Consider the following 26,923-nt stretch of genomic DNA (forward strand, 5'->3'; position numbering starts at 1 on the left):
GTTAGCAAACTAAAATGACGACAATTTCCCCCCTGGTCATCATATTTAACTTAAGAGGTGTGGCCTTTCGATATTAAAAGCGTAAAATATTTTGCAAATGATGAAGTATTTTGAATTAACCAAAATCATTTTGTATCATTATAATGAAATGATAATCTAATTTAATTTAAATACTTTTTATATGGCTTCGGATTGACACGGTTTTTTTATGTTTACATTAAGATTTTATTATATCTAATCATTATGTATAGATGTTCCATCTGTCCCAAAATAAAAAGGATTTTTATAGCAAAAAAACACCTTTGTTTTTTTTTGCTTTTAAGTGATACAAGCGACGAAATTTTTCGTGGATATTTAAAGCTAATTTTATCCTAAGGAATTCAACTATTCATAGCTAACTTATTATAGGTTTGTCATGTGCTTCACACTACATAGGAATATCATTCATACACGATATAATTTACCCAAGAAAAGCTTTATCTTTAGAAATGCGACTTTTTATGACTGTCTCATTATGCGAATAAAATGAAAAAATATGCCCTTTACTTCCAAAATCTGTTTCAATTTCAACCAATGTCTATCTGAGAGGTACCTCTATTGTTCTCCTATAGGCTGATTTAGACAGTTTTTTTTATTTATTTATCCTTAAGAATCTTTTATAATAAAAAGAGGGTTAATGTTATTGCTAGTAAAGTTTAACTCATGCGACCTTAAAAAGTGATTACTTCTGTTATAAAGGGCCGGTGACATCATCTCTCTGAGTAATCAAATTGGAGAAACCAGCGTTCTCCTTTTATATTACCTCAAGTTCCCACTGCCCGCGACAATCTTAGACAAACATATTTAGATTTGTTTAAGCAATAAAAATGTAAATTCTAACGTAGATTCTAAACATACAGACAAACATACAAAAGTAAAATAAAAATTAGAAATACTTGAAATAAAACAAATTAATCAAAATATTATGATATAATTTTTATTGAAAGAACAAAACCATATAAAATATCAAGTAAAATATCACAGCCAAAAAAAACAACAATAACAAAAATACAGTAAAATCATAAAATTACAAATCAAACTAAAATAATAATTAATTTTGGATACATAAGTTAGGTATATCATAACACATACATAGTTAAATAGATTTTTATGAATTCTATTTTAATTTTAATAGTACAAAAGAACAGAAAAATAAAGATTTATTGTTTGTTATTTTTTCCTATTTATTAATATTAAAACCAATCTTTGAAAACTTGACAAAAACTTACTAATGTCATAGTAATAAACTGAACAAGATTTTAATCAAGTTTAATTTTGAAAAAAGTTAGGTACACAAATTAATATTACCTACAGTTTATAGATTAAGGTTCGTCCAAAGAGAAGCATTGGGGGGGGGGGGGGTAAAATATGAGGGAACCCCATAGATTTTTAAAAAAAGTAGTTACCATATCAAATTTATCCCCAAAAAAGCTTGAACAACTTTGGATCAATTCATCAAAAGAATAATATAAAAGAAAGACCTTTAAATATCATACTTCTATCATACATCTGGGATAGAATATTCAATATTATCTTTCCTATTAAAATTCATACACGATATACAATATCCATTAATGTACCCAACTTTAAAATCAGATAAATGATAAAATTAATTTGACTAGAGATAAAAACAAGAAATAAAAACCTGACAGTTTTTTTACAAAGCAATTACGTCATCAGAATGGAATTTAAAAATTAAAAACCATGCTTTAGCTAATTAATATATAGATAATAAACTGAAAATTCACTAAATTTTAGGCCTTTTCAAAAATAATGATTTGCTTCCAATTTCTAAATGAATATTAGGAGCATTTACAGAGATTTTCAAGAGGCATTTGGGTTTCAAGCAAAATAGAAAAGCTTTATCGTTTTTAAGATACTTTGTAATTATAATACTTTTTGACTACCTCTAATATGCTTTTTTTACTATATTACATTCAAATCAAGAACTTAATCTTTTTTTTTTGCTGCGCCACTGATGAACATAATTGTCCTTGTTAGTCAATGTTTGATAGCCTTTAAGTTGACTTTATCAAGGATAACAAAAAGTAATCAGAAAGAGAACCCAATTCTTCATTTATAAACAGACTGAAATCGGAATTTTTTAACCATGAATTTCTTATTAAGAAATAAAAACAGATAAAACAAAAATTAAACCAAGTTATGTTATGGGATTACCAGAAAAAATAAGAATAGTTATTTCTTTCATCGTATTAAAAACAGCTTTCCGTGGATATATAATATGATGCTAGACATAGTTTTTTCGTATGGATGAGAACCGGTTCCTAGCCACCGGATTCAAATGAATACGAGAATAGTTATTTCTCGCATCGTATAATAAACGGCTTTCCGCGGATATAGAATGTACAATTATAAGATTAAAACTAGTTTTTTTAGCCCCGAGGTGCCGAAGGCACCGGCTAAAAAAACTGGTTTTAATCTTATGATTGTACATTTCTATATTCGTAGAAAACTGGATATAATTCGATGCTAGACATAGTTTTTTCGTATTGCTGAGAACCGGTTCCTGTCCACCGGATTCGAATGAATACGAGAAAAGTTTTTATAAACTAGAAATAAATTAGTAAAAAATTTAGTTCTTAGGCGTTGCTTTAACTCGACCGTGGCAAAATGCAAGTTTTTGCCTGGGTTGTTGTCAATATAAGCGATGTGGTGTGGCTCAATATTTGCAAGATAATCTAAAAACCTTTTATTATCCATTTATTACTCTCCCCCTCCCCCCCTCTCTCTCTCTCTCTCTCTTTCTCCAAAGAATAATTCAAATATAAAAAGTCTATGTTTATAAAACAAGCGCTATAAGTTGAAAAGACATTATCATTTTGAAAAACTTAGATTCTGCTATTTTTGAGCCCACACGACAAAATGTACGACAATGGGTGGATGAAAGGATTGGTGATTGCATGACATATCAAGGGTGTTCCCTCTAAACTGCAGGTATTGTCATCAAAAAAAAGTAATTTGAGACAAATGCTTGCAAAAATATATGAAAGAAATTAGGAAAAGTAAAAATATTTTAAAATTTTAGACAGTATTTATCAGAAGATTGATAATAAGAAGTAGCCTGGATATTTCAAATTATTTCTCAATATTGTATGAATACTAATAGATGTTGTTGACTACATGTTTGTTGCCTTCATCTTGGATGGTTACATTTACAGTCTACTAGCTGCTTTAGATAGATAATTGGAAATCAGTAACGAAAATCTTAAAATCTAATGAAAATAATTTGTTTCTGTTGTGTTCATTTAATCCAAAATCTATGTAACCTTAATATAAATCCTTCTTGTATAGGTATTGTTTGTATTCATATTGTTTAAAATATCAAATAAATATTTTAATGTACATTAACAATCTACTCAAATATTACAAAAATGGAAACAACTGATTAAGAGAAAATAGTAATTGGATTATTCTACAACCCTTTCATCTTCACAATGATTACAATAACCCCAGGAAAGTTATAATATAAAATTTAGGTTACCCCCCCCCCCCTTCCTTAACACAAACCTCGTAAAAGTGTCGAACTATGACGTCAGAAAAAATAACAATTAACCAATGAGAAGCCAGTATTCACTGTAATTGACCAATGGTAAAATATATAGCGGTCTCTCATTGGTTAATTGTTAATTTTTTCTGACGTCATAGTCAGACACTTTTACTGGGTTCCTTAACACTAAAAATTTTAAAAAAGTGAAAGGTTCTTGATGTAGTATATCAGTTTAGTAAAGTAAAATGTGGCAACCATCTAATTTTTACAACAATTGTGTCTCTTTCAAGACAACATTCATAAATTCAAAATCATGTTCCATATAAATTTTAAATGTAATTCTGTTTTCAAAGTTGAATGCAACTATAAAAATATACAATGTTGTACACCCCATGTTAATTAAACTAAAATAACTATTTGTTAGCCAGCCCCGCTGGGCCAATAACCCACCCAACGCCTACAAATTACTCTACATCGTAAAAAAACCACTCCAATTGATAATCTTATTTGCCGTATCGCTTCGAAACCGATTGATATCCGGTGAATTGGAACCAGTTCTCAGCCATACTGAAAAATTATGTCTAGCATCGTATTATACTTAGTTTTCTATGAATATAAAACTGGTTTTAATCTTATAATTGTACATTTTATATCCGCGGAAATTTGTTTATAATATGATGCGAGAAATAACTATTCTTTAACGACGAACTTTTCCAATTTTACAAGGGAATGGGGGGGGGGGGTGATTATGAAACCCCACCCTCCCTACCCATTTATGTTAACGCTTTTTGTTGCTCTAGTATTTATAATGACTATTGTGTTTTAAAATGAGCGCTTAAGTTTTTGCATATATGGAATTAATCCTTAAAGTTAGGAAATATGAAAACACTATAAATTATATGTATCTGCAGTAAAACTTTTCCATAATAGCTCTAAGTCCGCTTAATTTCCACTGGAAAAAAACCAGTTCTGAGTAGTAAAAGAAGGAAGAACTTTCTATGAAATCATAAAAAAACATGGAATTTTACCCGCGAAAAATTATTTGCTAGACGTTATGTAAAAATTCCTTGTATAAAAGAACTGACAGGTTAAAGGATAAAATCACAAGAGTATTAAAAATCAAGGATATATTTTCGAGGTAAACAATTAAACTTCGCGCATTAAAAATCATGTTAAGCCTAATTTAAACAATTCTCCTGTCGAAAAATAAAATTTATCTCACAATCAAATATTCCTGTATATCTAATGATAATAAAATAGCCTAATTTTGCGCGAATATCAATCATTTACCTTTTTTATAACCCTGAAGAAATAATACATAATAATTAAAATGTAAAAACAGAATGAATAATTATTAGGAATATAAGGTTAAATTATTTTCTATTGTGGCTATGAAACCAATTAATATCCGCTGGATAATAACCGGTTCTCAGCCATACTGAAAAATCATATATAGCATCGTATTAAAGACAATTAAGGAAATTCAGGAAAATATAAAAATTAAACATTTAAAATAATCTTTGTCATCCCTGTCCTAATATTTAAAAAATCATGGCCAGTACCTTTTAAAACAAATTTGCCAACTCAGTTGCAAAGTATCAAATTAAATTTTTATGTTGAAATTTGAAACTTTTTATGATAATTTGTATGTTTTATGGCGATATAAACAAAACATAAAAATATTTTAAAACAATTAATCAACATATATAATATGCTGAAAATGTATTTTTATAGAGAAAAACCAGGTAAAAAAATCACAAAAACTGGTTTTTAAACAAAGCTCTTTCAATGGTTAAGACAATTAATATCATTTACGGATAATTTAATTATTTAGTATTTTAATTAATTTAAATCATGCAATGTTTGTATGAAATAAAAGGGTAAGAAAGAGAATTGGTTAAAGGGGGTGATTGTTAAAGACTAGAAAATTAACAAGCATTGCAAAATTGAAATATTAAAAAAAATCTTTTTTAGAAGTTGATAAATTGATTGGCATTAACAAGAAAAGTTCATTTGATTGTAACAACCTTTTTCTGAAAGTATTTGACTGTTTTAAACTCTTGGTTATTGGTAGATTCTTGGTACTTTTAAATTCTGGAGTTTTTAATTAAATTACAATGTTAATTGTTTTCTCAGCCTATCAACCAGATAGGGAAATTCAGGATCAGAATCCAAATCCGCAAAATCCTGATCCGAATCCTGATCCTGATCCGTGTTGACCGGACTGCAGCCGGCCGACGATCCCTCGTCCTCAAAGATGAGCCGGCAGGGCAAATGCTCCCGCATGACAGAATGATGCACAACCAAGGCGGCGAGACTGGGAAAGACTTTTGTGAATCCTTTGATTCTGAACCCTTGGGCCGTTGACTGAATGAGATAATGAACAATGCCACTTGCTTCAAAATTTTTCGGGACTCGAACCGTCAACGCTAGACTTCCAGGATCCGGCGCCGTTTGGCTGCACCGTACAATAAAAGAACCAATTGGGCAGTCGGCTAAAACTTTAACCGCCAGGTCGCGGCTAATGGCGGGTTGATACCACGCCGCGCGTTCGCTAACATTGTCCACAAAGGCTAAATTAATAAACCCATTACAACTCTTATCCAGAGAATAATTGGATTTTGATTTGGTTAATTTATTTTTTTGTCTTGTTGTATTTTTATCATTATCACTTATTATTAAATCACGACTTTTAGTAATTATTAATAATTCGGGGGAGGAAAATTTATTATTTACTTGTTTGCCGCCCCCGGATTTAACTCCCAACAAATCTTGCTCCTCTTTGCATTTATTGCAGGGGGGTGTCTCGTCCACCTCCCCCCGGGATAGGTTATTAAGTAGCCCCGGGGGTGGGGTGCAGCTGGTGGTGGTTGGAGAAGGGGGTGAACATTGGTTGTTCAGAAGGTTGTTGGGGCTTCTATCACTTTCCTGAAAAAATATAAAAATGGTTATTTTAAAAATTCGAAAAACAACAACTTTTGAAAGTTAACTTTTGGCTAAAAATAAAACGAATTTAAACAAATGTTTTTAATTTATTGTCTAAAGAAACGTAAATAAAAATCATATAGAATATATAAAATGAAAACATAGGTTGATAATAAAAAATGGGAGAGGGTTGAAATGCTTGTTGATATTACATATTGTTGACAAGAGGGATTTGTTTTTCAAAGAGTAATTCAAAATTGACCAGGGATCTTAAGGGTTCAGACAATGGATGATGAATATATGTAAACCCCTAATTATGTTAACAAAATAACCATTTTAATGAATTAAACTCAACTCAAATTAAACACACAAAATTTTTTTAATCCCATAACTTTAATTTGTGTGTCCGTGTGTGCATTAAGATCTCAAAAATGGTTATATTATAATTTCGAGGAAGCTTTAGATTTTATTGGGTAGGAATAAGGATTTTCTAGTGTTCTTTATGTTGTAAGTTCTTGAAATAGTTACTCCATGAAGTGAGGTCAAGAATTAAAACAATAATAATTTCTTGTTTTTTTACCATTTAACTAATGTCATTTTGTCAAAACAATATTGATAGGGAGTTATTATCTCCTCCTCCCCACCCCATCTAAAACCATTTACTTACCCACCTCCACCCCTTCAGCTTCTTTGTAAAGCCCATGACACCAATTAGCCCCTACCTATTCAGTGCCCTCTAATTTCAACCCATTGGCAGATAGCCTGATATCTAGTTGCCGAATGTGTACGCAGTTTCCTGAGTGTTTCCTCATCCTAGCTCAATATTTACTACTAGCTAAAAAAGCTTCAAACTTCAAAAAAAAAAAATCAAAATTTAAAAAATTCAAATTTATAATGTATATTGTATAAATCGTTTACACATTCAAATTTTGATTTTTTTAAGGGAAGTTTGAAGATTTGTAGCTAGTAGTAAATATTGAGCGAGGATGAGGAAACACCCAGGAAACTGCGTACACATTCGGCAACTAGATATCAGGCTATCCATTGGCAAGCTCAAAAGTCTTTCATTACAGTGAATAGGATAAAATAGCAAAATCGGTTCAAAATATTTTGTTAAAAAAGAGAAAAATATAATAAGTTTCACCTAGGTATCCGCGATGAACAACTGTCTATAAAAACATGTAGTAAATATATTTTACAAAAGTAAGTCAAGAAAATATCTCCACATATTTAAATCCATTAATTAGTTAATTTAGGATGCGATTAAATGGTTTGGTGCCCCGCGGGGTCAGAAATAAAGACAAGTATGGCAAATTTTGTCTTATATTGTGCTTTAAATCAATATTCGCTAATTTACACAACAAATATGACAGTTAATAAGAACACTAAGCTTGTTATTTTTTATATGTCAAAATAAAGAAAGCAATATTTTGATTTTTCATGTTTTTTAACCTGTCCCTATATGCTATATGAACGCACAAATTTTAAAAACAAACATTTTAAATATAATAAACATATATTTAATTTTGATAATTTAAGTTCCATGTTAACTTTTTTATTTTATTTGTGTCTATTTATTTTCCATCAATTAAAATTGCTAAATATTGTTTAAATAAAATGCAAAAACAAAATCTTTTTCTTCTTTTCTAGTAATTCAAAACAAAAGATTTTAAAAATTTTAATTATTTTAAAGAAAGAAGAATTATTAAAATAGCCTACAGCTGCTTACTATTTCAGTGCATATATGTAGTTTTAGATTTACAGGGACTGGATTGGATTGGACTGAGTTTTGCCACGGGAGTGCTTAAAGCCGACCCGAAAATTTTGAATATAAGGGGGATATTGATCCCTGTCAATTATGGGTCATGGATGATGGGTGCATCTACCCTCCTTAATTTTGCCAAGAATGTATACATTCTGGATAGGATTGTGGGGGATGGATTGAACAATACCTCATTACCATTAATAGTGTATCGTTAAGAAATAGAAATAAGTTCCTTGTAGACCACTTTTACAAAAAATCAAATATTTGAAATTGTTCGTGGGCAAAGGATTTCCTGTTTGACATATAAATAAAGTTTAACAATATAAATTGCTGGTGAAACACAGACCTATCCCTTAAATCCTCGAAATTTTCAAGTTATCTGTGAGAAATGTATTTAAATTTTTAAATGTGTGTGACAAGGGGTTAATTATTGGCCATTTTAGACGCCCGTACGCTCATTAAACACTGGTAATTACCAACTTTTAAATTCTCCCTAAGTCAGGCTCTAAAAGGATAGGTAAATAATTTTTCTTAAGATTATTTTGCATTTTTTTTACTTTCTTTTAGTATTAGGAGCGTAGCATGTAAAAAAAGTAGCTTATCTATATGGCTTTTCTCATTTTGCTTCACTACTTATAAATATCAAAATTATGTAATTCAAATAAATGACTTTTACTTTTAAAAATTGTCTCTTTATTTGCGTAAAAATTTTCAAATTTATATGTTTTACTTTTTCCCTTATGCTAAACCCCACCTTTTCTTTCCTAACTTGAAATATTGTTACATACAAAATGGAAAAAATCGACAATAGCAAAGCATTAATTATGCTTAACCTTTACGCTATTTTCTCTTAAATAAAATGAAATGTATGAAGCTCTTTATAGTGACGTCATACAATACAAATGACCAATGATAGGCCAATACACATACTACATTACCATTGGCAGGTCAGTATACATTTTTTGGACCAATAATATGCCAGTATGAGGTCATTTTTTATAGACACTATAAAACGCTTCGAAATGTATTGGAGAGACAATTTTCGTTATTCACAATAATGATTATTTTGACATAATGTTTTTTTCTACGTGTTCGGGTACAAATTTATACTCTTTTATTACTGAAACTGGCGGTTTTGTATGAAATAAATAACTCCTTAGATAAAACTAAGATTGTAAAATTCTTCACATTCCCGCATGGGCAACATGTTAGCAGTAGAATTGTGGAGCAATATCATTTTCACAAAATGCCTCACTTTATCAAAACATCAAATTATTACCACAGCACCAGTTATAACATAAAATTTAGCTTGACTCTTATCTTTGAAATGAATGGTGGTTTCCATCAAAGTGCCTAGCCGAGCCTCCTCCCCCTTATTTAAGACTTAATCGGAAGGGGGGGGGGGGGTGTTTGTTTGTCTTTACTTTAGTTCAGGTTAGGTTAGATAATATTGGTTACATGGCTCTGCAGGTAAAGGCCTTACAAGGCTATGGAAGAACTCACCCCTCTTCCATAGGGGGGGGGGGGGGGGGGTTGTCGCGTCGCACTTTGAGGGAAAGCACTAACAATTCTCAATTGTATCTTTTTGCGAATATAAAACACTTGATAAATATGGCTATGTACGGAAATGAGGGCATGCCTCAGATAGTTGCTTCATTTTAACTAATTACTTTTAACCAGAAACTTTTAAAATAAAAAGTTATTTTAAGATATATAATTTAGGCTTTTTAAATTTTTGATTCCAAACTTTCATTCGATTGTTCTTGAAATTAATTTCAATTGATTCGGAGGTAAAATATTGAAAAGAAAAACAATTTAATTTCAGATTTCAAACGTAAACCATTTTTTGCATTGCACAACTTTTTTAATGTGACATTTTATGTATCAAAGCATTATTTCTATTGATAATAATATGTCAAACGATTAAAATATACTTATGAGAAACAGGGCAATAATTATGAAATTAATCAACACACCTTCTTCCTCTCAATATTGACCACTATTAAGCAATTTACACATAGTCAATTGTTTAATGATGTAAATTTGACGCGGATAAATAAAACAAGCGCGTTACACTTTACGCTAACGCCACGGGTTTTCTATTAGCTCTGATGAGATATCCTTTTTTACACAGTTGCAATAAATCAACCAATCAATTAGATCGTCCTACGCAAATAAATTAAAATGCACTTTGCAAAATGGATATTTAAAAGGATACACTATAATTCTAAACTATATAGTTTAAAGATTTTTTTGTTGTCTGAAGCTAAAGATTTCGGAAACTGCTGATCTGAAATGGTTGTACTTTTAGGTAAGTTTAATAAGGAACTTGGGATGGTTTTAAGCCATTTTCCTGACTTCCTCTGCGAAGTAACTAATCATCTAAATAGGAAATAACTTTGCCTCATGAGATGGGGGTCCCACAAAGTTGCTTTAATCCAATTATTTTTCACTTTCCTCATTCTTTATATATTTTAAAAATACGAGTGCAAATAATCTGACACCATGGAAACTGTCCCAATTGTGTATAACTTTTGCGGAACATGTTCCAGTTACGTCATATTTTTCTTTCCCGAAAAAGGGAAGGGGGGAAGAAAATCTCTTTAAAAGAGATGGGGAAAACCCCCTTTTCTCCCATCTCTTTTTTCTTCCCCCCTTCCCTTTTTTTTCTTTCCCCCCTCCCTTTTTCGGGAAAGAAAAATATGACGTAACTGGAACATGTTCCGCAAAAGTTATACAAAATTGGGACAGTTTCCATGGTGTCAAATAATCTTATTGAAGAAACTTTTCTACTTTTCATAATGGCAAATTTAAGTGGGTGGTGTAGCCCCAAAAAGTATGTGGTGCATGCCTCCTTAAAAGAATATTTTATCCAGTGGCGTGCGAAGCACTTTGGCTAGGGGGGGGGCATTTTGAAGATTTTGTAAAATTTTGCCCCCCCCTAAATCAAAGTGCCCCGGGGGGGCACTTTGCTTTAGGGGGGGGCATTTTGATTATATATACTAATTTTAAATAAGGGCGTTTTAAGGGGTGGGATTATTTAATTATGGGCCTTCTAGTCCTTATCCCTTCTTCCCCATCCCTTCTCCCATCCCTATTTCCCGTTTATATCCCCTATCTCTTCCCCCCCCCCATCTCTTTTCCCCCATCCCTTCTCCCCACCCTGCAATGACCGAAGGGAAGGGAGCTAGAAAGCATCTTCGAAAAAAAAGTACAGAATATAATTTAACCTCCCCCCGCCCCCCCCCCCCACCACAAAACATTTTTTATGGGTGGAAGGGGATGTTGTAAAATCTCAGCAGGAAGGATGAATAACCCCATTAAAAAAAATTTTTTTTGGGGGGGAGGAGATAAAAACACTCATTTTGGAAATAATTTACCAAAAATTAACCTAATATGTAAAACTGATTTTAAATATTTCTTTATTGTATGACAACAAGGATGACAACATCTTTAAGTAGCAAAGCACAAAAAATCATTAATAAGAATACAGACAAGTAGATTTAAAGAGCATCTGTTGAAATAAATATATATTTTAGGTAGAAAAAGTCACAAATCCTTTTTCCTGCATATTGTGTGATGACAGTCAAAGTAAATTACATACTGGATGCTCGAAACAGCAAGAAATTTTATCTTTTTAAATATTATAATCCACAAAAAAATTTATTGTACCATAAAAACCAAAGATATAAAGAACTATGTAAAAAATAAAAAAAATTACTGGCGTTATCCTCTTAGAAACTTTTTTTTCAATTTTTTGTCAATTTTGTACCCCCCCCGACTACCGACGAACAACTATTTTAGGTTAGGTTAGGTTTTAGGCTAGGGAGCCGAGCGCTGCGGCTAGGCAGGCAAGGGGGCCGAGCGCTGCGGCTAGGCAGGCAAGGGGGCCGAGCGCTGCGGCTAGGCAGGCTAGGGAGCCGAGCGCTGCGGCCAGAGTTCATAGTTCGCTGTCGGGGGGGGGGGGGGGGGTACTCAAATTTTCAATATTGAAAAAAAAATTTCTAAGAGGATAATACCAAATTACTTGTCCTTTCATCTACAGATATAAAAATCTCTTAGAAATATGGAAACTTTGGGGTATAGTCTCTTTTGTGGCAACGCCTCTTAAGGGGCATTTCGTCGTATTTTCATAGTAGCTTTTAATAGGTTATTCTAGGTTAAGTTAGGTCAGGTGATTTCCCCGCAGGGTTAGGCAATTGGCCCCGCAGGAGCTATAAATAGGGGAAAAGCTACTGTGAAAATACGACGAAATGCACCTTAAGAGGCAATGTCACAAAAGGGACTATACCCGAAATTTAAAAGATTCAAAAATAGCCAAAAACGTCCTGAAAAGCATTCCGACATCCATGAATTTTTAATAGTTAATTATACTTCATAATGATGGGAATGTTAACATTTAGTTTTAGCCTTCTATCTTTAATTGCAGTGGAAAAAATCACATTTCCCCCTTAGCATTACGTACTGACAGCCATAGTGAATTATAGAGAAGCTAAAAAGTTATATCAACTAATCCTACCCTCTTTAAATGGAACTTTAAAACTCTGTTAATTTTTCATTAAGTGGTGTTTCCAAGGATTTATAATGGCGGTGCGTGAAGCGCACCTAAAAATATTTACTCCCCCTTTGAACTAAAATCAATTAAAGACAACAAGAGTGGCGTATTTTATCAAGTTAGAAATATAGAGTGTAGTTAGGTTTAAGGGTTTTTAATGAAAATTGCCATAAAAAACATGTCTTTTTGTAAGGGTATGTAAACAAAAAAAATGATAAACTTATCCTGAAAATAATATGACTTCATATATAGTTATTCATTTAGACAGACATACAGTGTTGAGAAAAAGGCTTAGATAAATATCAACGCTGTTTCTTTTTTATATAAAATAACTTTTTGATTAAATATTTGTTGTTTACAAATGTTTTTATAGAAATAAAAACAAAATATACAATGCATGTGATAAAAAGCAGAAACCATTTGGAAGTGCGCGAAGCACAATTTTTTTTCTTCAAATATGCAGGGAAGGAGGGGTTTTTGGGCTATTTATTACAATAATCCCAAATAATTCATACAAAATTTTCTTATTCGTTGGCTCTACAACTTTGGGGACTTTAATGGAATTTTGATTGGTTGGTTAATTAAGTCGAGATTCCATACATTTCATCCACTAATTGTAATCTATATAAGGAGTAATTTTGTGTATCATCATTGGGGATGTACAAAATTTCTTTGGTAAAAAGTTTATATTATACCAAATAAAATACTTCCTATTACCTGGTTTGTTATGTTCAGTGAAAAAAGATTTTAACCTAATTTCTACACTAATTAAAAAATTTGGTAAGGTTAAATGAATAGTAACTGTCTGTTTGGCGCGAAGCGCCAAAAAATTTTTTTGTTGTTGAGTATTTCTTGATCTTTGTTTTGGAAACTGGGATAGTTTTGCTTTTTGTAGGGTAGGGGGCAAAAAGGGGCATTTTTGTTGACCAGGGGGGGGGGCAAAATGGGGCATTTTTCAACATTTAGGGGGGGCAGGGGGGGCGGTGGCTAGGGGGGGGCAGGGGGGGCGTTTTGGTCGCTAGGGGGGGGCGATTGCCCCAAATGCCCCCTTCGGTTCGCACGCCACTGATTTTATCCATAAAGATATTAAAATATTGATCCTAGGTTCTTAAATTCTAATCCTAGGTTTTTATCCCCACTTAACAACTGCATAATAAAAAAACACATTTTCAAAAATACACTTTTCAAGTTCTAATAGGGTTTGGCTATTTTATTGATATTTATTTTCATTGATTATAATTGGTTTTCCTTAAGTTTTTTAATGTGAAAAAAAGGATATTTAAATTCAACGATCCTTTAAATAAAAAAGTAGTTAAATGAATGTCCAGTAAAATTTCACAAAAGGCTGGACTGATTAGTCCATCTATTTAGTAAAAAATATTATGAGTTCAGGGAAGGTCATAGTCCTTAGGGGCTAGGTGTTAATTTTGCAACACTTTTACTAAAAAATAACATTATTAAAAACTCTTATATTAGTAAGGAGACATTATACTAAAGAGTTGCTACGCTCCTCGGTTAAAAGATAACTATGCAGTCAATCAAAAGAATAAAAAGACAGGGTTGTGGCTGCCAAAAAAGAGAAACCTTTATGCCATATTTGTATGTGATGTGGGTATAGAAAAAATGCATATATTTATCTTTAAACTTCATACAAAAAAGGGAAAAATTGCTTTTTATTTAAAATCTTTATTTTTGATGTTAGATTTTACTGAAAATGAACGATAAAGTAAAAAAAGCAAAAATTTCGAAAAAAATTGCTCACAAACAAAACTTTTAGAATGGGGAATGAGGAAAAAAGTATTACTACTTTAAGAGAAGAGTGAAAAGCAAAAGTTTTAAAAAATAGAAGGTAACCATTGGAAAATATACTTTATACTAAAATCTCAACCCACAAGACAGACATATAAATTGAAAAAAATGGGAGACTTTTTGCCTTGCTGCTTAAAAAACTATTTTCAACAAAATTTGGTTACATCATGAGAATAGCTTTATTTTCTATCATTTACAGACATTCATATACTCATTCACATATTTTCAAAGAGTAGGTGGGTGTGGGCTGTACTTCAGGGACAGGGAAGGACATTCAGAGATTTTAATCCATTGGAATCATGTATATTGGAAAATGTGGCATTTAAAATACCATTAGAGAGTAATTTAAGCATTTATGTTGTTAGATTAGGTTATTCTATAGGTCACTGGTAAATCTGCAGGGGTTAGCATGATTCATAACACATAAACTCAAAAGTTAAATTATATTAGCAGTTTGTCGAATATCTATACCTATCCTTGGTTATGTGTGGGTGGAGGAAGAGAAAACTTTTTTAAAGCAAAACCTTTCTATAAGTAACATTTTTGTTGTCTTTTGATATATATGCCTAGGCATGATTGAAATACTCTATAAATTTTGAACTTCAAGATAGACGGATATTTTTAATGATGACAACAATTGGTCTGCTCTGTAATTGTAAGAAACAGTGTTATTTGTCTATCAGAACATCTATTGCTTCTATAAATATTTTCGTTCTTGTAAAAACAATGCATTAAGATTATTCATTTTTGGATAGATGGAAATTAAAAGATTATTTAAAAGAATTTAAACCTTTACTCCATTTAACTTCAAAATATTGCATTGTCACTTGTCTTACTAAGCGAGTTATGAGATCTAAAAGTAAATCAAGTGGTAAAATATATGAATGTCATAAATTTTGTATATATTTGACAAAAAAACTATGAATGTATGAATGAATTTTGTATTGTATTTACTTTTTTTATGCATCTGTGCGCGCAAATGCCACGTACTTTTATTTGTGCATTGATGGGTGAATGCCAAATACTTTTATTTGCGCATTTGCCATGTGTTCATATCTGACCAAGCGAAAACTCATGAAATTTTGATTCATATTTTAAATATAAAAGTGATTTTAAAGCCGATAAAGAAATATATGAAAATATAAAATCGTTTTTTTTAAAGAATAATTTGCTTTTGCAAGAAAAAAATAACCAATACGGACAAACTTTTAAGATAGATCCTAATAATGCATTCTGTGACAGCTCTTGACATGTGGATAGGTAAATAATAGTTAAAGGAGGGGGTGAAGGGGGGGGGGTTGTAAAATTTAGATATTTGACCATGAGATTTGAGCACGATCCATTCATTCATTACAATTCATATTTGAAAGATATTTTACAATGTTTTTTTGCTGTATCATTATTATTTTTATTTTTTATTTATTTAATAACAAATAACACTTCCTTATGAAGTATTCTTAACTTGAAATAATTTGAAATTTTTTAAATGTTGGAAAAGAGAAAAGGCATGAAACCCTATAATTTATTAAGCTTTTTACCCAAATTTCTTGCTTATATTTTGGTGTGTACATAATTCACATTTATATAATGTAGCAAACATTGAAAAGTTTAGAAAAAGAAAACGATACTACTAATAAATCAAGGGAGAAATATCAATAGTTAAAAATATTGCTTATAATATGTAACTCCTTTTTTTCTATTACAAATAGCATAGTAACTTTTTATGTCATTATTTGTAAAAAAAAACCTTTTACTAGATTGCAAGTTTAATGTCATTTAAAATAAGAAATTTTAAATGTAAGAGACACATATGTATATCTTTTAGCTAATAATTAATAATAATTCTATTGCAGTGAAGGTGCATACATGCCTAATCTATGCATGATCATAAACTATGGGGGAAATCTTAACTTTAGACATCAACCATACATTCTATTTCAGCTTAGTTCATTGGGCTTTAGTAAAAAAATAATACTTATCATGGATACTTAGTTTACAGTTTTAATTAAAGTAAATATATTCATTTAAATAGTCCAATTTATTTTAAATAATCATAATTGTTAACTTTTTCTTATGCGTTATCAATAAAATTCTAAGTCTTATAATTGATTAAAAACATTATTTTATTTTTATTTTTCAATCAGCTTGATTCATGATATTTTGGCTTAGATTCTTGAAGTTCTAGTAAATAAAGTAAATTACTAAATATATTAGTTGACACAGATATATAATTTAGTCTTAATTACAAATTTACAAGCATTGGAGATTAGGAATACATGAATAAGACCCCACCCCTCAACAAAATATTTTTGAGTTCATTATAAAAAAATCTGTGGATAGCAGCAACCCTCCGAAACTAAAGCTTATGTTTTAAGATAACTTTATACATGAAATAAACTGACCAAGAAACTTATATTCCACACCTTAACTGCAAATTTCTTTGGTATTTTTTAAATCAAACTAATTTTATAACTGAGACATGTACCTTTTTATTATTCTTTTAAGAGTATTGTCCTTTTATAAAAATTATAGGATAATTATCTGTCTGTACCTTATAATCTCACAAACTGAATGGTTCTCCTTTACAAGAAAACTTTAGGCTTAGGGAAGGTTCATAACTATTTAGGACGAGAGGACTTAAACCCCCAAAATATACTTGTTGAAAGTGGAGGATCACCCCCCCCCCCCCTCTACCCCTCAAGTGCCCTTAGAGGCCTATAAGGACGCTAACCGAAGGTATTTTTACCTTCACCTTGATGAACTAAATAAACTTTCTTTGTCCTGTAAAGTAAAACTAAAAGATTTTTATGAAAGTTTTAGCAGTTTTTTGAGGTACATTATATGAATACATTTTGGAAAGCGGGGTTTGAGCTAGGATAGAATGGGATAGGTACAAATTAGAACATGAAAACTTAAAATATGTGCAAATGTTAAACAATGTTTGAGAATGTTTAAGAAATTAGTTGTCTTGTAACTTGTACGAGGGACAAATTTATTTTAGGGATAGTAACTTAAGTCAGAAAAGTATTAGCACAATAGTACTACAAATATTAAAGTAAAACACTAGGAGAAGGCAGGGGTTAAATAACTGTATCTCCCCATCGCAGTGTCCTTGTGCCTTGTGGTTTCGGTTTTATTAACACAGCCAAGTTGCAGAAAACAATTTGCTAGCAGAAGAAAAAGGTCATTGAAAAAGGGGAAGGAGGTAGTTATCAGTGTATACATCTATACTATAGATCTGTTCTACAAATAATCATAAAAATTGCATAAAATTTGAAAAAAAACATATGTCATTAGACAGAGCAGTAATAATTATTACATATGAGAAACTAAAACAATAATGTTACAAATTTTTTAGTTTAAACTAAATAAATTTCAATTTAATTTTAAATTAAGAAAAGTTATAGAGTATTCGCGAAAATTTAAATGGTATCTGAACTTTTAAAGAATATTTTTAATTTAAAACAGGTTCAGAGTTTATGCATCTAAAAGATTTGCTAAACTATTTTTACCAAACTTTAAAATTAAATTTTTCTGTCTTACAAATATTTTCAATTTTGAATCAAATTTGCATTGCGCAAAGAAAAAGGATGAAATCAGATAAAAATAGGCAAAACATGACAAAAAAAGATTTGAATAAGTATCATAAAAAGAATTCTTTGTACATTATTTTTTTTAATTTAAAAAGGAACATTACTTAAGGCCAAATCCTAAAAAAATGTCTAAGGTAGTCTATGCCCTAAATAGAATAAAAGGACTATTATGAATGTTTTAGGAAATCAAAACTTATAGGCTTGTCTATGAAATTTTTGAGGAGTTTGCCATTAATAACACTTTTTAATCGAAAGCAGAGAGGTATGACAGCTTCTGATGGTACTTTAGGATAACTATTAAGCATGACCAGTAAGATATAGTAAACAGTTGAATGGAATGGTCCATTAAAAATAGGTTTTTCCAAATTATATTTCATATTTCAATATAAACTGCGGTGTTTAGATTTACGAAACTTTTAGGGTTTCTAAATAAAGAAAAATGTAAATGAAAAACTAAAAAGATGTCAAGAAAAAAAGATAGAAAAATAAGATGGATAGAGAATCCTTAATTGAATCTCTAAACTTCCAGCTGTGAAACGAGGCGAGAGTTCCAACCAAAATCTGGGGCTTGCAGGGAGGAATGGAACAATGACTGTAGAATTGATCTAAAGTCCTTTTTATACCCTACAAGCTACTAAAGGCAGAATTTAACGCAGAATATGAGTTAGACAAGATGATTTTCGATTACTTAATTTTTTTTTTTTATAGCAGCAGGAAAATGAATAATAAAAAATTCAAAATTGTTTTTTGAATAGTTTATCTGTCTCAACAAATTTAATCGCCCAAAATAATGTTTTCCCTTAAAATTTAATATTGTCAATAATTTTTTTAATTTCTTTGAAAATAATACTCCTTGTTATAAAATAACAATTATGTATATTCTGTATGTTATTGGCACATTTTGGTAAAGGTAAAGTGTATCTCTCCATTAACGTGTTGAAATAAATTGTGAAAATGGCCGAAATTTGCATTTTTTCAATCAAATAGCTAGTGGGTGGCTTAGGGTGTGAATTGTTATTTTTCTTTTCAGGGATAATAGTTTCAAGTATTGCTACTATAAAAATATTCAATATATCTTCGAAAACGATTGATATCCACTTAATGAGAACCGGTTCTCAGGCATACTGAAAAACCATGCATAGCATTGTATTACAGACAATTTTCCACGAAAATAAAACTCATAAATCTTATAATCTTAAATTTTAATATCCGCCAAAAGTTGTCAATAATACGATGCGATCAATAAATATTAGAGAGAGATAATATAGGTTGAAAAAATAATCATTAATAAAAGAAAAACACAAAAATACAATTTTAAATTTTTTACATATTCTTAATACTTTAAATCCTGATTTCATTATAAAAGTTCTATTTTCATGTTTTTAAATGTTTTAACAGATTTTATTTCAACACCCACATAATTTGGAGTAGAATTAAACATATTCAGTTGAGTAAATGAGTGTTTTTTTATGATTTTCTAGAAAAGTAAATGAATAGAAAATTTAATGTTATAGGTATTTAGTTTACATTAAAATTTTAAAAGAATATAATTTCGAATGCCTTGTTGTTGTATGAGATGACCAATGAAAAAATTACAATTCATATTTGATCTAGATACGAAATTAAAATGTTCTTGTAAAACTGACATAAGAATTATGAAGGTATAATTAAAAAAAAACACTTATTCTATAGTTTAAAAGTATTCTTGATTATGATATAATTGTCTGACAGCTATAAAACTTGTCATACTTATTCATTTTGCGGTGTAAGTATAAAAAAATAAGTCGAGCATATTTTCCGAAGGAAATTAAGTTTTTAAGGCCATTGTCATCAAATTCTTAATAATTAATATGTTTTTTCGCTACTTTTTGTCATCCTTTTTATGAAACAGGAGAATATAAGTTACATTTCAAAAACCCAACGGAATTTGCTTGCAAAAATATTGAAAACATCATCCTTACATTAGATCATTTCATAGAGGAAAGCAATTTCAATTTTATTAAAAAGAACATGGATGACAAAAATGAATAAGTAGCAAAACCGATTATGGATCACAGAATAACTTACTAAATTATATACTTGAATACCTTTAATATTAAATTAAAACAAAATTACTTATTCAATATATCTTTAGGAAAGTCGCAGAACTATGCATTTAAATTAAATGCAATAAATCCGATTAAAATTAAAAATGCTGATATCACAAAAACTGAAAGATATATTGGATTTATTTAAGATTAAATTGAAGCGTAATTATTTCAAATTTTAATATCTATTAATTGATTAAAGAAATTATATGTTTTTTTAAATAGTAACAATTACTTTAAAACAAATACGAAACACATATTTTATTTTTTTACTCGGCTTAGGACCAACTTTAGGCAGCAAAATAGAATCGGATTGTTGTAGATGTTGCTATATATGTATTTTGATTAAAGAAATGTTTTTAAAAATCCTGAAAATTATGACCTAATACACTTTTTGCAAAAATAATTCTTTCATGACTTAATCTATTAAATGCAAAATAAATTGATAATTTTATCTCATTTATTGTCAAAATAACAAGAAAGAATTTAATCCAAGAAAAGTAAATTAAAAGGGCTTAATCACAGATGAAAATAAGAAAGTTTGGTATGTGTAAGGCTCGACAGTATAGCAGAATGTTAAAAATATCAGGCAAACAGTGTGTATCTAAGTTTTGAATATTTAAATAAGTTATTTTAAATATTTGAATATTCATCTGTTAAAGCAGACAAGAAGCAAGAATAAGAAATAACAAAAAACAAAGTTCTATTCTGAATAAATTCTGCCCCGTGCCAAACATTTTATTTATTCTTAAAAGATACACTCAAAAATTGGTCTGAAATTAGTAGTTCACTTTTAAAAAGTGATGAATTTAGTTATTTTAAAATTTCATACCTAACAGATATTTGAATTAATTCATTACTATGTTTAAAAGTTAGGGCATAAACTTGGTCTTCATTACTCAAGGTAAGGTTTGGAAATTCATACAGGGCAAGTTTTGAAGCATGCATATTGAAAATTCGCCATTTTTGAGTACATCCCAACTTCAATGTCGTGCATTTTATTTTATTTGTTAATCAAGAATCAAGCCAAAAAAGTTTTAATATACAGAATACAAAAATATATCGGCATACAAAAGACACTAAAACAAAATACGTTTTGTCAAAATTAAACATAAATTAAATAGAGTTGCCATTCTACAGTTAGTATATATAATTACTAGCGGATAGGGCCTTGAGACCTTCAGACACTTGAGGTGATAGGAGCTTGAATTCTCCCCCCCCCCCATAATATTTTTTATTTTAGTTTCAAAATGAAAAAATAATTTAGAGGGGGGAATTTTTTTCGGGGAGGCGGGGTGTAGGGGGAGGGGGTGTCACCCTATATAATAGCTATAAACATTCCAAGAACCTACACTATAAGGAGAATCGTATCGGTTCAGTGGTTACTAAGAATGCTGCCATAACAACGGACATAGTTGTTCTTGTTAAAACTAAACCGTTTCAATAAAAATGTATAAAACAAATAAAAGTAAAGAATTTTTTAGTAAAATCTTTTTTTACAAATCAAATATTTGTCTTAAGGTGTTCTTTAACACCACTTCACTGCTTGATTAAAATTTTAAGAAAGTACATGAATAACAATATCAAATAAAAATAATCTCACTAAAAACTTTTCATTTGTCATTATTAAAAATGATTATTTAACTTAAAATTTTAGGAGCGTTTATAATAAAAACATAAACATTTTAACCCCTATTTCAAATTTTCTATCGCTATTATTACACCAACAAACATCATTTTGTGGTCGTTATTAGTTAATTTATTTTTGTAGCTTATACAGTTAGAGAGTTGAATCCATTTTTATAGAAGCAGAAATATAATCTATGATTATGGTTTGGACCCTCTAAAACTGTAATCTACCTTTCCACTTTCCCCTCTCTTGGTGAAGATATCTTCAACGCCGATACGATTTTTAAAATGTAAGATTCTACTTTCCCCTCTCTTGGTGAAGATATCTTCAACGCCGATACGATTTTTGAAATGTAAGATTCCACTTTCCCCTCTCTTGGTGAAGATATCTTCACCAAGAGAGGGGAAAGTGGAAGGGTAGATTACAGTTTTAGAGGGTCCAAACCATAATCATAGATTATATTTCTGCTTCTATAAAAATGGATTCAACTCCCTAACTGTTATATAGGTATATATTTAGTGTTTTCAATTTTTAAGGGGATAATTTTTCCCATGGGTGCCCCATTTTTCACATTCCAACCCAGGTTGTAAATCTCTTTTAGAAAGTGTTCTCATATAAAAATTAAAATCGTAAAATAGCGCCATTTATTTAAATTTCCTCTCCTTCCCAGAAAACAATATTAGAACAACTAGTTGCTTCACCCTTAGCCGCCAGGGAAGGGTATATTTTTCCCGCTCTTTGGCTTCAGATAATCAAATCTTACTACTTTATATTGTAGTATATGGTTTCCAATTCACGTATTTATAACCGTTTGCGGTCTTGTTGAAATACACTTTTACTACACACCACAATAAAAAATCTCTTTCATTTCGTGTTCCTCATTAATTGTTCTTCCATTACCACTGAATTTTAAAGCAAATAGTTAATTGTATTATATAGATTAAAATCATTGTTCGGTCCTTAAAATTTGTGATCATTGCACCCCCCCCCCCCAGCTCCACTTAAATCGTATGCACGCCATTGCTTGTTTGACTTAATTAAAGATACTTTTATTCGAGTTTTAGAATTGTTTGGTAATTTTTTAAAAACAAAATGAAAAAATAGCAACATCTGCTGATATGCTGAAACACTTTATAGCTTAAAAAGTGCTTGGGTGGAGCAAGTTTTTGGATCACAGGATGTTTTTAGGTGCATGGGTAATGGGTATGGGAAATTTGGGGGATATAGTATTTTTAAAAGCGAAGCTTTTCTATAATTAGAGTCGGTCCGTCCGTCCGTACGTCCGTAACGGATAGCTTTTTTCGTTAATTTAGGCATGTTAGAATTGTCCTATCGATTTCAAACTTTGCATGGTCATTCCTGTAGTATTTAGGTACGATTTAGAAAGCGTAGCAACTCTATAATCATTACCAAAATGTCCGTACGTCCATTTTAAACATGTTGATTTTTTTACTTTCTTAACAACAAATTTTTATGTAATCTAATCATCCGATTGATCTGATTTTTTGTTTACTGATTCCTGGGAAAACAAAATACAATATTATAAGCGAGGCAACTCTATAATTAAGTCCTAAAAATGTCAGTATGTCCATAAACATTATTAATTTTTTCAACAAATTTACTTACAATTTTGCATCGACTCTTATACATTTATATTCTGATTAGGTATTCAGTTCTGACACTATACAAGTGTTAATGTCCGTTTGTCCTACCGTTTCAGCGCTTCGCTTTTATGGATGTTGTCATCCTTGTTATTAGTTGCATATCTAAGCTATAATTAAAGTATATACGTTGTACGGATTGTTAAACATTTTCAATCTGCTCATATGTTCATATTATAGGAAGCTGAATTTTTCAGTGGAGATTACCAAAACTATAAGACATTTTTAATTATAACAACAATATGTGTTTAAGTTATTTTTTTTGTGCGCTATACTTATAATTAAACATTGGAAAAAGGACAAAAACACTGGAGTTATTTATAATTGCATAAGATAACTTCCTTAAAAATTATTCTTCATAAACTTTTTCCTCGCTTATTCCTAAGAAAATTAACAATTAATCAAAACTTTTTCTATGCTGTACTACTTTTTATTATGTTTAAGTTTTAGAATGTTCCTTACTAGCTTAAAATTAATTTAAATGAGCAATTTTATTATTTTGTGGTATTTAAAAGCTAATTTCATACACAACAATTTGAAAAAAATGTTGTAAATTCTTCAATACCAGAGGTCAAAGTAAATTAGCAAAGAAAGTCCTAAAAAAGCAAAGAAGGAGGTACTTTTAGAACTCTGTAGGTACTCTATGGGGGGCAATTCCGTATGGAAATCAAAGGAACAATAAATGAGCTTGAAATGCTTTCGCCCCCTATCCTATCAGGACTTTAAAAACAGAGAATTTTCTTGTTTTAATTTAGAAGTTAAAGAATCAAAAATTATAAGTAGAGGTGATATTTTTATCTTCCTACATCTTAAATAAAAAAAATTTCATACATATAAAGCTTTCATTAAAAAGAACGAAATTTATTGGTACAGCCGTTTGTGAGTTTTTTTCTGGCATAAAGACATATATATACACCTAATAAAGGATTAAAACATTTTTCTTTTTTCTTACATATTTAGGCTAATTTTCCGATCCTTTTTCCTTTTTTCTCATTATTCAATATTGACAATCTTAAATCTTACTATTTGTATTAGAAATTATTTTAGCTTCAAGTAAATTTTTTAAGGGGGTTGAAGTTATAGAGGTACAAAACTCATTCTTAAAACGCAGTTTAGCTGTTTTTAATAGACTAAAGTTTATATTTTTTGTCTTTGAATGTAAGATTTTTAACTTAAAATAAAAATTAAAAATTCGTATATCCATCCATATAACTGCTTTTATTTAATGCCCATCTGGGCAAGAATTTAAATTTGAAAATACAATATCCTTTTATGCCTATCAACCAATATACAGACATAGCAACAATCATAAAATGAGTAAGATAGGGGCAAAAAAGCTGTAGGAAAACCAAAGATAAAGTCAAAGGTTAAATAATGTATAACTAATAATTATCAAAAAACCAAAGGCTTTCTAAAATTTTGATTTTGTATAATCATAGAGCAGCTTCCTTAACTTTAAAATCAAAGCTTTTCTATTATCTGTCTGTACGTCTATTCTAGTAGATTAAAGATATAGCTTGGTTTAAAGCAAAGCTACTCTTTTTAGAACTTTAGAAGCCTGTACAATACATATTATCAATATTTAACCCAATAAAATGCCAAAGTGTATTTGATCTTTTTAGATTGAAGATTGATTACTTAATTTTGGCCCTGATATTTTGAGCAAATTTACTCAATTATACATCATATAATAGCAATTTTAAGCTTCACTTTATGGGTATTTTTACAAATTTATAACAATCATTATAAATATACTCACCAATTTTTGATTATTTTTAACATAATGACCAATGCCATTATTACAATCTTGGCAGTTTTGAAAATCACAGAGACCAAGACGAATATAATCTTCGGTGGTTAACCTTTCATATTTGGCGCACATTAACAGCCGGGTCAGGCTAAAACGACCCATTATTATTCACTTTGTTTGTTTTTTAGTAAGTCACATTTGTATATTTTTAATAATATTAAATTAAATTGTGTTACTGCTCGCTCACAGTAGACTTGCTTGAAGTCTAGGTAAAACTAAATTCTTTTACACACTACAACTGCACACACACGCACACACACGTCACGGACGGACAGACGGACGGAGGTGTAACTATTAATCTATCTATCCACTAAGTTCCGAGTTCTATCTAAGTGAATAGACCAACGCGCCCTTCCCCTTTTCTTCCTCTTTTGATCCATTCACAATTCCCCCATTATCCTCATTCCCACCCACTATCCACTTTAAGCCCACTCCCCCTTCCTCTGAATGGCCCAAAGTGCAAGTGGAAAAATTCTTGAAATTCCATTCCTTGGTTAAAAATGGGCGAGAAATGGGGGAAATAAAAACATGGGCCCTATAGTGTAAAGGGTGCTTGTACCAATTTTCAGGGACAGCGAAGGAATTTCTAAAAAACAAAACGGGTTGGATGAAATTTGGAACTATCCTAAAGATGTATGGCAGTTTTTTTGAGGGGCAGATAACTGCAGCTGCAAATTATTAAAAGAGTGCCTAGCTTCCATATTTTTGCAGTTAAAAACATGCTAGAGCATGCTTAACCTGATATTTTGGAAGCTGGATGTTTTAGTGTTATTTTTTCCTTGTTTTTCGTAATATCTTCTAAATGTCTGCATCTATAATGTTTGATTTTTGCTATTGTATTGCTTTTATGTCTTCGGGATGTGAGCGTTTGTATCATTTATGCTAATAATAATAATGAAATTTAATTTATTTCTCGTATTTATTCGAATCCGGTGGATAGGAACCGGTTCTCATCCATACGAAAAAACTATGTCTAGCATCGTATTATATCCAGCTTTCTACGAATATAAAAATGTACAATCATAAGATTAAAAAACTGGTTTTAATCTTATAATTGTACATTCTATAACCGCGGAAAGCTGTTTGTAATACGATGCGAGAAATAACTATTATTTCATTTGATGCAAGTTGTTTTAAAAATGTTATTAGGAATATTTGTCTCTGGCCTCTCGTAGGGAGAGAATTCGATAAGGAAGGTCTGCATGTTTGTATATGTGTCTGTCTGTCGGTCTATGCGCGTATGTTTGTGTATATGCGCTTAAAAGCGCGTTTTAGGCTTTGCCTTTAAAATTACTACCAAGCGAGGAAAACTTAAGAGTTCCACAATTTTATTTGGAGCAGTGGCTTTGACTAGTTTTCTGAAAACAAAATTACCTAATATGACAGTGTCATAATGGCATAGTTTTTAAAAGCGAAGCTTTTCTATAATTAGGGTAGGTCCGTCCGTCCGTCCGTTCGTCCGTCCGTCCGAGATAGATAGCTTTTATTCGTTAATTTAGGCATGTTAGAATTGTCCTATCGATTTCAAACTTTGCATGTTG

General features: G+C 30.5%; 1 protein-coding gene across 1 annotated transcript; it reads right to left on the reverse strand.

Moving 5' to 3' along the window:
* Positions 1-5,525: 5,525 nt before the first annotated feature.
* LOC145329632 (uncharacterized) lies at positions 5,526-25,595 on the reverse strand. Its single transcript, XM_080173950.1, has 2 exons — positions 25,332-25,595; positions 5,526-6,475 (listed from the first exon to the last, which is right to left on the reverse strand). Exons 1-2 carry the CDS (start codon positions 25,482-25,484, stop codon positions 5,660-5,662), a joined length of 969 nt encoding a protein of 322 aa, XP_080030076.1. The 5' UTR covers positions 25,485-25,595; the 3' UTR covers positions 5,526-5,659.
* Between the last annotated feature and the right edge of the window lie 1,328 nt (positions 25,596-26,923).

This window comes from Acartia tonsa, chromosome 10, assembly GCF_053477335.1.
Source record: "Acartia tonsa isolate MP-2025a chromosome 10, ASM5347733v1, whole genome shotgun sequence".
Classification (NCBI taxonomy): domain Eukaryota; kingdom Metazoa; phylum Arthropoda; class Copepoda; order Calanoida; family Acartiidae; genus Acartia; species Acartia tonsa.